The 12729-nt window shown below is 45.4% G+C and overlaps 1 protein-coding gene across 1 annotated transcript; it reads left to right on the forward strand.

The window, feature by feature from the left end:
• The first annotated feature begins 2212 nt into the window (after window positions 1-2212).
• S1PR4 (sphingosine-1-phosphate receptor 4) lies at window positions 2213-9586 on the forward strand. The gene is made up of 2 exons (XM_083349630.1): window positions 2213-2567; window positions 6622-9586. The coding sequence occupies exon 2, from the start codon at window positions 6945-6947 to the stop codon at window positions 8241-8243; it is 1299 nt and encodes a 432-aa protein (XP_083205756.1). The 5' UTR covers window positions 2213-2567; window positions 6622-6944; the 3' UTR covers window positions 8244-9586.
• The last annotated feature ends 3143 nt before the right edge of the window (window positions 9587-12729 follow it).

Consider the following 12729-nt stretch of genomic DNA (forward strand, 5'->3'; position numbering starts at 1 on the left):
TGTGGACAAGCAAGGATTTTCTGCGATTGCTACTATAAAGAACAAATATAGATCCGAAACAAATGTTGAAGGAGAAGTGAGAGTCACTCGAAAACAAAACGCAAATTTGAGAAATTGCACAAAACTCACAAACAACATCCTTCTCACAGAAAATGTGGCTTCAGTTATAATGGATCGAAGGTTTATTGTCAATAAAAAGATTTGATTTCATTAAGTTTCCAGTTTCCAACTGAATCAGGGTGTTAAAAAAAAACTAGATAGATAGATAGATAGATAGATAGACAGACAGACAGACAGACAGACAGACAGACAGACAGACAGACAGACAGACAGACAGACAGATAGATAGATAGGTTTTGAGGGCAAGAGAAGAATGGAACAACAGAGAATGAGGTGGCTGGATGGAGTCACTGAAGCAGAAGGTGTGAGCCTAAATGGACTCCAGAAGATAGTAGAGGACAGGAAGGCCTGGAGGAACGTTGTCCATGGGGTCGCGATGAGTCGGACACGACTTTGCAACTAACAACAATACACACACACACACACACACACACACACACACACACACACACACAGAGTCCTCGGGTTATGACAATTGAGCCCAAAATGTATGTTGCTAAGTGAAACATTTGTTAGGTGAGTTTGTCCCATTTTACGACTTTTCTTGCCACAGTTGTTAAGTGAATCATTGCATTTCTGAAGTTAGTAGCACGGTTGTTAAGTGAATCTGGTTTTCCCATTGACTTTGCTTGTCAGAAGGTCGGAAAACCCGGGACATTGCAATTGACATAAATATGCGTCAGTTGCCAAGCGTCCGAATGTTGGTCACGTGACCCACGGGGAATGCTGCAATGGTCGTGTGACAAATGGTGACAAGTCACTTTTTTCAGCGCTGTTGTAACTTTGAATGGTCACTAAATGAACTGTTGTAAGGCAAGGAATACATACTGTATGCATATGCATATACATATACATATGCATATGCATGTACATATACATATACATATACTGTACATATACATATACATATACTCTGATGACGCTGGCAGTGGACCAGCGAAAGCTAAGACAGTCTATTTTTAAGTTTTATAAATGGTTGATTTTATTGTTTTACTGCTTTTAAACAATAAACAGCTGTTTTACTATCCCAGAGTTCGAGGATTTTGGTCACCACAATGTAAAAAAGATGTTGAGACTCTGGAAAGAGTCCAGAGAAGAGCAACAAAGATGATGAGAGGTCTGGAGGCTAAAACATATGAGGAATGGCTGCTGGGATTGAGTATTTCTAGTTTAATGAAGAGAAGGACTAGGCGTGACATGGACAGCAGTCTTCCAGTATCTCAGGGGTTGCCCCAAAGAAGAGGGAGTCAAGCTATTCCCCAAAGCACCTGAAGGCAGGAGAAGAAGCAACGGATGGAAACTCATCAAGGAAAGAAGCAACCTAGAACTCAGGAGAAACTTTCTGACAGTACAATTAATTAGTGGAACCACTTGCCTTTAGAACAGGAAGTCTTCAGAATTGGCCCTTTTATGACTTGTGGACTTCAACTCCCAGAATTGTGCCTGGCTGAGGAATTCTGGGAGTTGAAGTCCACATGTCATAAAAGGGCCAGGTTTGAAGACCCCTGCTTTAGAAGTTGTGAATGCTCCATCACTGGAGGTTTTGATGACAAGACTGAATAGCCATTTGTCCGGAATGTCTATGGAGATTCTCCATCATCCAAGTCATTGTTATCCCAAACGTGCTTTTTCAAAAGGCAACTGGAGTTTGTTTTTCCTTGAAGATGGTTGACTTCTCATCCAAGCTTCTCGGATGAGAAGCGAAGTGTCTTCAAGGAAAAGCAGAAGTCCAGTTGCCTTTTGAAAAAGCACCTTTGGGATTCATCCGGAATGTCCTAGGATCCCTTGCTTGAGCAGGGGGCTGGACTAGAAGACCTCCACGGGTCCCTTCCAACTCTGTTATTCTGTGTTGTATCGGGGTCAGTCAGTACAGAGAATAGAGGAAGCAGAAGAGGAGAAACAAACAAACAAGAGAAGAGTGTGTAGCAACCAACTGTGCCATCCATGCCCATAAGTGTAAAAAAAAAAAAAGTATTTGCCCCAAAGATCCTACAGTTCATATCTTAAAATTTGTTCTTGGAATTAACAATGAAGGTCTCTGTGTGTTTGAAACGGAAAATAAGAGGACAGTTATTGATGTGAAGTAGGCTAACTTGACACGCAGAGGGGTTAAAGCGGTGGGCTGTTTTTTTAATTTAATTTTATTTTTTTGACACCCTGCCAACCACTTCTTGGGTGGGTCCGTTTGCGGTTTTTCGGCTCTGGGTGTAGCTGTATCTCCTTCCTCTTGTTTTGTAGGTATGGCCCCATTTTTTTATTTTTAACACATAGACCAAAAAAAAAAAGAGGAAAAAACACAATGCACTCACAGATGATGCACAGAGGGTTTGGGTCAAGTCACCTCCCAGTAAAAAATTTTTTATCACCGCACGTGAACCTTGAGAAGAATTACCAGATGAATCACATCACATCACAGTTGCTGGTGAGGTGGACTCATTTTTGAGGAGGTGAGTTTTGGAGGGTGGGGGGGGGGGGAAGACAAACTTTTTTTAAAAAATAATAATAATAAATAAATATTTATTCACCTTTCCATCTTCTCTCCGTTCAGTCATTCAACGTTCCCCAACTTTCTCTTGCGAGTCTTTTTTTTTAAATTCCCCTGCTCCTGTCTCCGGGATCGCTGGAGGGATAGCTAGCAGCCAGGTGCTGAGAGGGGAGCTGTGTTCGAACTCTGCCCTAGACCATCCTTGGCTTAACCCTAATTTGCTTGGCAAGCCACAAAGGGCTAAGGCTTAAGACCATTAAGCCAGATGGATATTCCAGAACAGATTCTCACCGCATCCGATGCCCAAAGCCAAGACCGTCCCTTTTGGATCAAAAGTGATGTAGATTATCCATCCCAGTGATTGGGGGGCTGCCCAGCCTTGTTAATATGACGGGCAGCTATAATAAAGAATTTTTTTGAAAAAAAATCTGTTAGTCTATTTTGAGTAACGACATATCTCTGGCTAAAAAAGGGTTTTCCCCTTGCTTTCTTGTCGCTGGACAAAAAATATACGGGGAATCCCATGCCCACTCTTTTACGAAAAGAGAGAAGAAGAGATAAGCTTTGATTGATTCTCTAATCGTCTATCTCAGCCATCTGTTACACAGTAGATCCTTTCCTTATCCCTCCCTGGAGATTCTGGCGTTGAATCTGGGATCGTCCACTCTCGGATCGATGGGTTTCTATGCATCTCAAGATTGGAAGCAACCCGCTCAAGTTTAGGAGAAAGACTGCAGAATTTCTGCACGGGTTTCCCCTGAAAGTGAAGTTCCATCTAATTTAGTCACAGGTTGACCTGCGTGTTTCAACTTGGCTGCGTTCACACAACCTAAAGACTAAGTAAAGTAAAGTAAAGACTCGGCCAACGGATTGATTAGTGTTTCCCTTCAATTCCCCCCCCCTCATTCAGCATATTCTGCACCTCAACCCAATGGGTGAATTTACAGCTCAGTGTACTGTGTGAATGCAAAAACATGGGTCTAATTGCTGGGTTAAATGGGTGATACAGACACAGCTGTCTTGCAGATTTGTCTTTCCGTGGTGGGGTCAGCTCATGGTAGAGATGGCTTTGATTTCTTTGCTTTTGGCTTGAGAGGTGATCTAGATCTAGGAATAGATCGAACAAACTATGTTTAAAGTAAATCATGGCTTCGCATAATGAGCAATTTGCAGCCATCAAGCGTGTCCACATGTTAAGCTTTTATTTGCAAGGGGTGTTTGAAATGGATTAATTCTGGAAGCAGCAACGCTCAAAAAATAGAGCGGGGATTAAATGACATTTTTTCGCTGCTGTGCAAATCTCTATTTTTGAAATTAGCATAGAATCTGTATTTTTCCTTTCCTGTGCTCGTTCCCACTGCTTTTACTTTACAGCATGTGGTGATTTTAACACTTTCTATCTTTTATTATTATTATTTTTAAATGCATTTTTTCCCCTTCACCGCAACACTTTTATTCAAGAGCTTAAGTCTGAATTGTTCTTTTAGCGGTCGAAAGACTTACGCAGCAGTTTTCAGCAAGTAGCTCGATTAGAAAAATTGATTTCACGTTTTCCGTGAAATCTACCCTGGATTTAGCATCCTGGGATGCCCTTTCTTAGTTTTTTTAACTCCAGCAGATCCGTGATTTAGGAGAGTGGACTAAAATCTCTTTTTTGAACTAAGTCATCGGTCGCGATCCTTGGCTTACTGACTCAGCCACAACTGGTTAGGGTGACCTAATATAAGAAACCAGGATTTACATACTCCGGTGGCCACAATGAAGCATCACGCTAAACTATAACCAAGCCAAAAAAAGACCAGGTTATGACTAAGCTTGATTCGTGAATGTAAATTACTCATCAAACCAGGGAATTCTTCCAGAGTCCTCTCACTAGGTTTTACAAACCACACACAAAATGGTTTATTTATAACGTCCTCCCACCACCCAGGCGCCTTTCAACCACAATAAAAATGAACGAATAGAAACGAAACCAGGGTTAAAATTGGTGGTATTGATTGATGCAATGTCTCTATTGATTTGTGCAAAATCTGTCCGTCATTCTCCCGACCCTCTTAATTATTCCTCCGCTGGGAGAGAATGAAATCCAGATTTAGAGCTGTAAGCTTTGCGATGCCACAGCCGCGTGTCTGGGTGGTCAGCAGTGCAGGGGTGGCGTTAAGTCTCATTCCTGCTTTGCCAGAGATGGTGGAGATGGTGTTCCTAACAGATTAAGGGGTTTGGACTAACTCTAGAGCAGGGGTCCTCAACCTTGGCAACTTTAAGACTTGTGGACTTCAGCCAGCTTTGCTGGCTGTGGAATTCTGGGAGCTGAAGTCTACAAGTCTTAAAGTTGCCAATGTTGAGGACCCCTGCTCTAGAAGACCAACTTCTGGTCCATCTTCATTTCTGGAAGTTTCGTGGAGGAGGCTGAGTCACTAAGTCTTTGTCTGGCCAGCCTACCTTGCAGGGGTGTTAAGGGGAAAACGGAAAGAGGGAAGACTATGTACTCAGCTTCAAAGTCCAAATTGCTGTGAAGCAGGGGTCTTCAAAGTTGGCCCTTTTATGACTTGTGGACTTCAACTCCCAGAATTCCTCAGCCAGGCACGCTGGCTGAGGAATTCTGGGAGTTGAAGTCCACAAGTCACAAAAGGGCCAACTTTGAAGACCCCTGCTCTAAAGGCTTTATCAATGTTAACAGTACAGATAGTCCTCGACTTACAACCATTTGTTTAGGGACAATTCGAAATTACAACGGCACTGAAAAACTGGCTTATGACCGGTTTCCCCACTTACAACAGCATCCCCACGGTCACGTGATCGAAATGTGGGCACTTGGCAACTGACATGTATTTATGACAGACGCACAATCCCGGAGTCAATGTGTTGGCCACAGTGCCCTCCCCCAGCCAGCTGCCGACGAGAAAAGTCATTTGCCCTAACGACTGCATGATTCACTTAACAACTGCAGTGGTTCTCTTAACAACTGCGGCAAAAAAGGTCGTAAAATGGGGCACAACTCACTTAATCACTGCCTTGCTTAGCAACGGAGATTTGGGGCTCAGTTGGGGTCCTAAGATGAGGACTAGCTGCAATAATGAATCTAATGCCATTAATAAATGCAAATCAGCATTGCAGCTGGTACAATAATCCACAGCGTCTGCCCTACTGTCCAGCATGGTGTCTGTGTGTGTGTGTGTGTGGGGGGGTGTCTTTTGTGCAACATGCAGCGTTGGGGGTTAAATCACTGCAATTAAGTTAGTAACACCATCGTTAAGTGAATCTGGCTTCCCCAATTGATTCTGCTTGTCGGAAGGTCGCAAAAGGGGATCCCACTCCTCCGGGACACTGCGACCGTCATAAATACACCCCGGTTGCCAAGCGCCCAAATTTTGATTATGTCACCATGGTGAGGCTGCTACATCCCTGAGTGTGAAAACCGATCATAAATCACTTTTTTTTCACTGACGTTGTAACTTCGAACAGTCACTAAATGAATGGTCGGAAATTGAGGACTACGCATCAATAAAACGTAACATCGGATTTGTTTCGGGTTGTGTGTTTTTTTTTTCTCTCTCTTCCTTCCTTCCTGTCAGAAATTTTATTCATTTCACTTATTCTCAAGGAAAGCCACCTTTTTTCCTCTTTTCCCCCGCTACGAAAGGCCTTTTTTTTTTTTTTGCAGCTGGGAGAGTTTGAGTTTCTCAAGTCTCCGTTTGATCGTGGAGGTCGTGTACTGATCAAAGGGAGCCAAAGCGGTAAATTGATTGCACCATGCTTATTAGGCAACGATCCCACAGATTTCGCAAGGCTTTTTAATAAGAACCGGGGTCGCGTGCCGGCGAAGAAACAGAAAAGCCGGTAAACGGATTGCATTGCGCTCTGAAACAGTGCGAGCCCAAATTTAGAAAACAAGCGTGCTGACGCTTGTAGAAAAGGCAGGAAATATTGCTGAATCCCATTGCAACACATTTCATCTGCTTCTCTCTCTCTCTCTCTCTCTCTCTTTCTCTCTCTCTCTCTTCAATTTTCACCAGGCTTTCTTCTGCGGTCCACGGGCGCCTCTACTGGAATCGTTCTGCAACCTGGACAAAGAACTTGAAGGTGGCTGCAGCTGACTGTTGGCACATCAGTTCCTCTCCGGAGATGCTCGAACAGCCATTGCATCTTCCGATCCAATGAGGTTTCTCCGAAGTCGAATTTGGACACCTGGTTTGGCAACCCACGTGTGACCTCTGTCCTAAAAGTTGCAGAGGAAGCATCTGGCACCCCATCTCAGCCCCGTCTTTCCGACTTAGAAGTCAACTCGCATCGCCACTGCGATTCCTGGTTTGAATTGAGAGTTTCTTTTCTCCGCAACATGACGGACCAAAGCCCTCTCTCCTTCTCGCCCTCCTCTTCCTCCTTCTCGCCCTCCTCTTCCTCCTTCTCCTCCATTCCTTCCTCATTCCCTACCTCCGCCTTGCAGCCACCTCTTGGCTCTGTCCACGGCCAGAGGTCCTGCTCCCTCCTGACCGGCCCCGAGGACTTCAACATCGTTCTGTATCATTACAACCTCACGGGACGGCTGAGCCATCGGCGTCCTGAGGAAGACCACCTAGATGTCCTCAAGATCATCATCCTGGCCGCCAGCTGCCTCATCATTTTGGAGAACCTGGTGGTCCTGCTGGCCATCATCCTGAAGGTGAAAAGCCGACGTTGGATCTACACCTGCCTGGCCAGCATCTCCTCCAGCGACCTGCTGGCCGGGATGGCCTACTTGATCAACCTCTGCTTGTCGGGAAAGACCACCTTCCAGCTGTACCCCTACATGTGGTTTCTCCGCGAAGGGATCCTCTTCATTGCCTTGGCCGCCTCCACCTTCAGCCTGCTGGTGACGGCCATCGAGCGCTTCAGCGCCATGGTGAGGCCCATCGCGGAAAGCGAGTCCATCAAGACCAGCCGCCTTCGGAACTGCATTTTCTTCTCCTGGCTCTTGGCCTTGGTGATCGGCCTGCTTCCCTTGCTCGGCTGGAACTGCATTTGCGACGTGCCCCGCTGCTCCACCTTGCTGCCTCTTTACGCCAAGAATTACATCCTCTTCACCGTCATCATGTTCAGCATCATCCTGGTGGGCGTGGTGAGCCTCTACTGCTCCATCTACTGCTGGGTCAGGAGAAGAGCCAAGCTGGGCTTCTCCAACGGGGGCCGAAAGAGGTCCCTGCGGCTGCTGAAGACGGTGCTGCTCATCCTGCTCACCTTCCTGGTTTGCTGGATCCCTCTCTTCCTCCTGCTGCTGGTCGACATCTTCGACAAGAGCAAAGCCCTGAGGCTGCACAAGGTCTTCGGCTGGTTCGTGACCTTGGCGGTCGTCAACTCGTTCATCAATCCCATCATCTACTCTCTGAAAAGCAAAGAGGTGAGGAGAGCCGTGGTGGAGCTCCTCTGCTGCGGCTGCATCTTGGCAGGGTGGCAAGGCCCCAGAGGCTGCCTCGCCCCCAGCGACCATCTCCCCAGCTCTTCCACCGAGGTGGGCAGCTCTCTGAAGGTGCGCGAGAGCTTCCGCAGCCCGGTAATACCGAAACGAAGCGCCCGGAAAGAACCGCTTTCCAGCAATTCCAGTGTGTTGAGCACTTTGGTGGTCAGCGATGGTCCCGGCCAACCTTACGCGCAGGGTTAGGAGACGGTCTTCCGCAACAGGCTGAGACCTGGGATGGCTGATGGCCGAAGTGCGTTGAGGCAGTTGCTCAGTCCGCGGACGGCCCTCTAGATGACCAGTGGTCAGCCAAGGCCTGAAATGCAAAGGACGTCCAGCTCTGAGCGAGTCTTCCTTGGGCAACCTCAATTTCACACCTTCCGAAGAGGTTCCTTATTCCCGACTTCCCTGGCTGGTGTCATGGCTTCCTTCCCTTCCGTCCTGCTGTTTGGCCTTGACCTCTGACCTAACCCTTCGTTTTCGCTGACTGGTTTCTTGCAGGAACACAATTTTGATTTCTCTGTAGGAAAGCAACTGAATCTCAAAAAAGCCGGACCAGCATAGTCTATCATTGCATGGACACACGAGTCTTCTCACGCTTCTGATAAAAGACGAGACGACTCCCATTCAGAAAAAGAGCATACAGGAGTCCTTGACTTACAACCGTTCTTTTGGTGGCCGTTCAAAGTTATAATGGCCCTGAAAAAAGCGACTTACGGCTGTTATTCAGGCTTACAGCCGTCGCGTCTCCATGATCACGTGATCAAAATTCGGACGCCTGGCAACTGACTCATATTTACGACGGTTGCAGTGTCCCGGGGTCACGTGATCCCCTCTTGCGACCTTCTGACAAGCAAAGTCAAAAGGGGAAGCCAGATTCGCTGAACGACCGTGATTCACTTAACAAATGTGGCAAAAAGGGTCATAAAGTGGGGCAAAACTCAAAACTATTGCAGTCAGTAAGTTGAAGACCACCTGTATTCCACCTTGGGACATTCTTACTGGATTGGTACATCCAGTAAATTTTTTAAATGAGGCTTACAGCAATCAGAACCAGAAAGATATTTTACTTCAATTCAAACAGTACAGGGGGACAATGCCTGTATTTTATTAAGACTTGGTTAAGACTTACCATCCATCCATCCATCCATCCATCCATCCATCCACTGAGATGACAACTGAAATGGTCAAGGGATTATTTGCCGCTTGTTCAAAAAAAAGTTGCAGCAGTTGCAGCAAAGGCCGGTTCTTGATAGAAAATGTTTTCCACTGTGTATGTTGAAACGGGTTTCCTTTCGCCCTATGTAGGCTGTCGAAACGGGGCCTGTTCATCTCAGACTGAACTTTCTTCCTGAATGTATTTTTTTTTTATTTTACAAATCATTCTTTTATTCATGAACTGCATTTGTCTTGCAAATCGGGGTAGACGGAAATAACAATGAATACAGAAATCTGTGCATGCATGTATGCTGTCTTTCGTTTCTTAACGTGCCTTGAAAGTCTCTTCTTCAGATGGCAGTAAGCATTAAATAAATAAGCTAAACATACTATGCGTGGTTAGAAATAGTTAAATTTCCCAATAGCGTATTTTGTGTATTGGCAACATAGGAGGATCTGTTTTGTGTATTTGAGGATGAGGATGGGATTTCGTCGAAACGTTGCTTTTACACCTTCAACTCTACGCGGGGAAAAACCCGAATGACCAAAGATCCACATACAAACACCCGCGAAAACCTCAGAAAACAAATATATATATATATATATATATATATATATATATATATATATATATATATATATATATATATATATATATATATATATATATATATATATATATATACAGTTGCAAGAAAAAGTATGTGAACCCTTTGGGATTATGTAGTTTTTTGCATGAATTGGCCATAAAATGCCCTCTAAACGTCATGTAAGTCACCACAATAGAAAAACACAGTCTGCTTAAAATAATACTACACAAACATTAGCTGTTGTCATGTTTTAATTGAAGATAAGATGGAAACATTCACAGTGCAGGGTGGAAAAAGTATGTGAACCTTTGGACTTAATAACTGGTTGACCCTCCTTTGGCAGCAATAACCTCAACCAAACGTTTCCTGTAGTTGCAGATCAGACCTGCACAACGATCTGGAGTAATTTTGGACCACTCCTCTGCACAAAACTGTTTCAGTGTAGCAATATTCTTGGGATGTCTGGTGTGAATCGCTCTCTTAAGGTCATGCCACAGCATTTCAATCGGGTTGAGGTCAGGACTCTGACTGGGCCACTCCAGAAGGCGTATTCTGTTCTGTTGAAGCCATTGTTTTGTTGAATTACTTGTATGCTTTGGTTCATTGTCCTGTTGCATCACCCATCCTCTGCGGAGCTTCAGTTGGCGGACAGATGGTCGTACGTTTTCCTGCAAAATATCCTGATAAACTCTGGAATTCATTTTCCCATCAATGACAACAATCCGTCCAGCCCCAAACCATGATGCTCCCTCCGCCATGTTTTACAGTGGGGATGAGGTTTTGATGTTGGTGTGCTGTGCCATTTTTTCTCCACACATAGTGTTGTGTGTTTTACCCAGACAACTCAATTTTGGTTTCATCTGTCCATGTTTGAAGTTTGCAAAAGAGCACCTGGATGTTCCACAGCACTACTGGCAAAATATTCTGTGGACAGATGGAACCAAAATTGAGTTGTTTGGGAAAAACACACAACACTATGTGTGGAGAAAAAATGGCACAGCACACCAACATCAAAACCTCATCCCCACTGTAAAACATGGCGGAGGGAGCATCATGGTTTGGGGCTGCTTTGCTGCCTCAGGGCCTGGACGGATTGTTGTCATTGATGGGAAAATGAATTCCAGAGTTTATCAGGATATTTTGCAGGAAAACGTACAACCATCTGTCCGCTAACTGAAGCTCCACAGAGGATGGGTGATGCAACAGGACAATGAACCAAAGCATACAAGTAATTCAACAAAACAATGGCTTCAACAGAACAGAATATGCCTTCTGGAGTGGCCCAGTCAAGAGTCCTGACCTCAACCCGATTGAAATGCTGTGGCATGACCTTAAGAGAGCGATTCACACCAGACATCCCAAGAATATTGCTACACTGAAACAGTTTTGTGCAGAGGAGTGGTCCAAAATTACTCCAGATCGTTGTGCAGGTCTGATCTGCAACTACAGGAAACGTTTGGTTGAGGTTATTGCTGCCAAAGGAGGGTCAACCAGTTATTAAGTCCAAAGGTTCACATACTTTTTCCACCCTGCACTGTGAATGTTTCCATCTTATGTTCAATTAAAACATGACAACAGCTAATGTTTTTGTAGTATTATTTTAAGCAGACTGTGTTTTTCTATTGTGGTGACTTACATGACGTTTAGAGCGCATTTTATGGCCAATTCATGCAAAAAACCACATAATCCCAAAGGGTTCACATACTTTTTCTTGCAACTGTATATATATGCACATTTCAAAGTGTTCCCAAGTGTTTTCCAAACTCAACAATTTTTAAGATTCTGAGCTTTATATCTATGGAGATTCTTAGTCATCCAAGTCTTGGGTGTCCCAAAGGTGCTTCCCCCCCCCCCCCAAAAGGCAACTGGGCTTTGTTTTGATGTAAGGCAGACATGTCAAACACAAGGCCCGGGGGCCAGATCCGGCCCGTGAAGTGGTTTCATGCGGCCTGCAAAGCCATCCTGGAAACAGTGAGGAAATGGCCCCACCGCCTTGGCCCTGGCCCAGAGACCCTCCTTCTGCCAGAGACCCTCAGATCTGTCCCACTCCTGCCCAGGCCCCCATAGGCACCCTTGATGCGAACGATGTAGAGCTGGCCACGCCCACCCAGTAGGCCATATGCACTCTAGCCACGCCCACCCAGTAGGCCACGCCCACCCAGGCCACACCCACCCAGCCCCTTGAGGGCAACCGCAGTGCTGATGCGGCCCTCAATGAAATTGAATTTGACACCCCTGATGTAAGGTTTTACACTTAGCCTCACAACTGTCCCAGCGTTACTCAGGAATTTAAGAGAGCCAAAAGAAACGCCTGAGCCGAGGTTTCATCAAACCAACAACTTTTATTTTGATCAAAAGAGAGTTGGGTGACCCCACCTCTCTTCGTGGCTGGTCGAGAGATGAAGGCAACAACCAGGAAAGATGTCTTCCACCTTTCATACCTTTCCAGAACAAAAAGTTCAGGAACGAAAAGGGACAGAAAAATAATTCCTAGATGATGACTCGTACACAGCAACGCAGGCTCCATCCGTAACTCCTTTTCCCCCCTCCGTTTACTGTGCTCTTTTCATGTAAGCAATCACCTGAACCTAAAGCATGGAACTTTAGCTTGGCTTTTATATAACTAATTTCCCAATATAAAGCACCTACACAAACACACACGTGTGTGTATGTGTATAAGGTAAAGGTAAAAGTTCCCCCGCACATGCGTGCTAGTCGTTGCCAACTAGCTCATCTCCGTTTCAAAGCCGAAGAGCCAGCGCTTGTCCGAGGACGTCTCCGTGGTCATGTGGCCGGCATGACTAGACGCCAAAGGCACACGGAGCGCTGTTACCTTCCCACCATAGCGGTCCCTATTTTTCTACTTGCATTTTTATGTGCTTTCGAACTGCTAGGTTGGCAGAAGCTGGGACGGGTAGCAGGCACTTACTCTGTTACGCAGC

This window comes from Vipera ursinii (assembly GCF_947247035.1).
Source record: "Vipera ursinii genome assembly, chromosome: 1".
Lineage (NCBI taxonomy): Eukaryota > Metazoa > Chordata > Lepidosauria > Squamata > Viperidae > Vipera > Vipera ursinii.